Genomic DNA, 2,439 nt, shown 5'->3' on the forward strand with positions numbered 1-2,439 from the left:
ATGTGTAATATGTTATATTTTTTAAACAAATTATGAGCTCTAAAAGATTTTCAGAATTTTTACAACTCTTTTGCTTTAGACCATCTACAAATGTTATCATAAAATAAAATGTTAAGGTTACCACTGCATCTTTCTGGGAAAAAAAAATGCAGTGATTAATATATAGTTTATTTATAGTTATTTTCAAATCTTCAATGTACTGTCATTATAAAAGAACTTTATTACTGTTTATTTAATTCTAACGAATAAGTTCCTGTTAAAAACGAACCAAAATTAAAAATAATTATATATCGGTATTGGCATCGGCTATCGACCAAAATTAGTTGAAAATTATAGGCATATCGGATATCAGCAAAAATCCAATATCGTGCATCCCTATTATCTTATTCATTATTGTATATTACAATATAATCTAAAATATTTTATATTATTGTTATTATATGATGCATGTGCAGTTTTTATAAGCCATATTTTTTCTTTCTTTTTTTTTTTTTTTGAATAGGAGGGCTCTCTTTGTGATACTTTCTTTAGAGACCCCCAAAACTAATCTGTTCTCTGTGTTGCTCAACACAGCAGTACACCTTCGGACCCCAGGATAACGAGAGCCTTTCAAATGAGCTAGCTCTCAAAGACACTGTGTGGACAAAAGTCTGGCCTACTGAGCACAATGAGGACAGCTTCACTACATTCACTACATGCTTTATGCAGTTTATCTGGAAGAGATTTTCTCTGTTTTGATTTCTTCAGTCTGCATTCGTAGATTTATAATAAACAGGCCCAGATGGTATCTGTATACTTTTCAGCATTTCCAAAAATCTGTGGAATGGATTTAAACATGGTAAAATGAGTTCAACTTTGCTGAAACTACTCTTATGTATATCTGAAAAAATAAACCGATTTAAATATTTAAACCTTAAAACCTGATTTAAAAATTTAAAAATACAAACCTTGGGCATGAGAAGATTGAGATTGGGCAACTGAGACAGTTTTCCTGTTGAAAAGTATAAGTTGCAAGTTAAAATAAGTGAAAAAGAAATTAAAAGGCTTTTTACAAATCCAAAATGTCCAATTTTTTTTTTCAAGGGGTAACATTATCAATTGGCTCAATAATAATAGTAACAATAATAATAGTAAATATTAATTATTGCAAATAAATATAATTTATATGCTGTTACGGTATTTATATTCATTATATTATTCAATCAAAAATATTATTTTTTAATTATTATTAACCTGCATGCATAGATTCCGTGTGGGCCTGGTCATCTGTTAATAATGAGCATGGCTTTAATCAGACTACTGCAGCTTAAATGAGGCATGTGCAATTTCTGTGATAAGACAGACCTCTTATGGGTTTTTTTGTTTTAAAATGTTGAAAAACGTGACATTTTCCCAGCTGTGTGAATACGAGGCCTCTCTTTGTGACTGTGTTTGTTTTTGTTGACTTTGAAATCTGTTCACACGTCACCATATTGAACAGTGTGAGTCACACACTTTCTCTGGAGGCCCCAAAAAAACTAATGTTCTCCGTGTTGCTCAACACAGCAGTACACCTTCGGAGTCGGACCCCTGGATTACGAGAGCCTTCAGAAAGAGCTGGCTCTCAAAGACACTGTGTGGACAAAAGTCTCGCCCACTGAGTGCAGTGAGGACAGCTCCACTACTGTAGTCTATAGGATGGAGAATGTCGGAGAAGGCAACTAAAATGGATCTGACTCACCTCGGCAAGCTCTTTGACAGTATATATTCATGTACTTTAACAGTTATTTATTTTCAATGAATCTCATTCTGCGCACATGTTAGTTCTTCACCAGTCTCGGTGAATATGAATGACTATGGTAGAGGATATGTCTAAAGCCTTATGACTTGGCTTGTGTTTATCTATCTATGCTAATGCTTAAAAGCATAGCGGAGGGCTTTATTCTTCACTTGGACTGCATGGACGTTAGGTGCGGTGGGATTTATAGTCATAGACCGGCAGGTGTTTTTTCGGTGGATGTTGAGGATTGGCTGCTGAACAGAGACTACAGGTGGTTCTGTGTTGCACTACGATTGAATGTTGTGGTCATGCATAATGAACCGCGTCTCACCACACGCAGAGTCTTCAGTGAGGTGTCATGAGCATATGGGCGTCCTCAAACTTTTTGTTACAGGTGTACAGGTGACTTAGGCCGGTAAGTGTGACCTTCATTTGAAAAGGAAAAAATGAAAATTCTGTCATTATTTATTCACCCTCATATTGTTTTAGCCCTGTATGTTGCTGGTGTTTCTGTGGAACACACAAATATTTTTTAAACAATTTTCATGCACATTTTTTTTTTACCATATTCCATACAAAATATCATAAAATAAATAACCATAAAAATTGTCCATCTGACTATATTTTAAAGTCTTCTGAAGCCATATACTAGCTTTTTGTTGGAGAAAATACAAATTTGT

The 2,439-nt window shown here is 34.2% G+C and overlaps 1 protein-coding gene across 9 annotated transcripts in view; it reads left to right on the top strand.

Annotated features, from left to right (window-relative positions):
* glsb (glutaminase b) overlaps positions 1 to 2,439 on the top strand; it is a 55,679-nt gene that overhangs the window by 40,462 nt on the left and 12,778 nt on the right. The window contains exon 15 of one of the 9 annotated variants that reach the window (XR_001638527.1): positions 1,546 to 2,112. The exons of 3 other annotated variants lie outside the window; for them this stretch is intronic. Coding sequence is in view for 5 of the 6 variants with exons in the window: in XM_016539249.1 (XP_016394735.1) it covers positions 574 to 738 (165 nt within the window). In the remaining variant the exon portion in view is untranslated. Of the gene's footprint in view, positions 1 to 502; positions 1,080 to 1,545; positions 2,428 to 2,439 lie in introns of those variants that run through there. 5 more of the 9 variants (XM_016539252.1, XM_016539253.1, XM_016539249.1 and 2 more) reach the window with 5 other exon arrangements.

This window comes from Sinocyclocheilus rhinocerous, unplaced genomic scaffold, assembly GCF_001515625.1.
Source record: "Sinocyclocheilus rhinocerous isolate Xijiao unplaced genomic scaffold, SAMN03320098_v1.1 scaffold1569, whole genome shotgun sequence".
NCBI classification, from domain to species: domain Eukaryota; kingdom Metazoa; phylum Chordata; class Actinopteri; order Cypriniformes; family Cyprinidae; genus Sinocyclocheilus; species Sinocyclocheilus rhinocerous.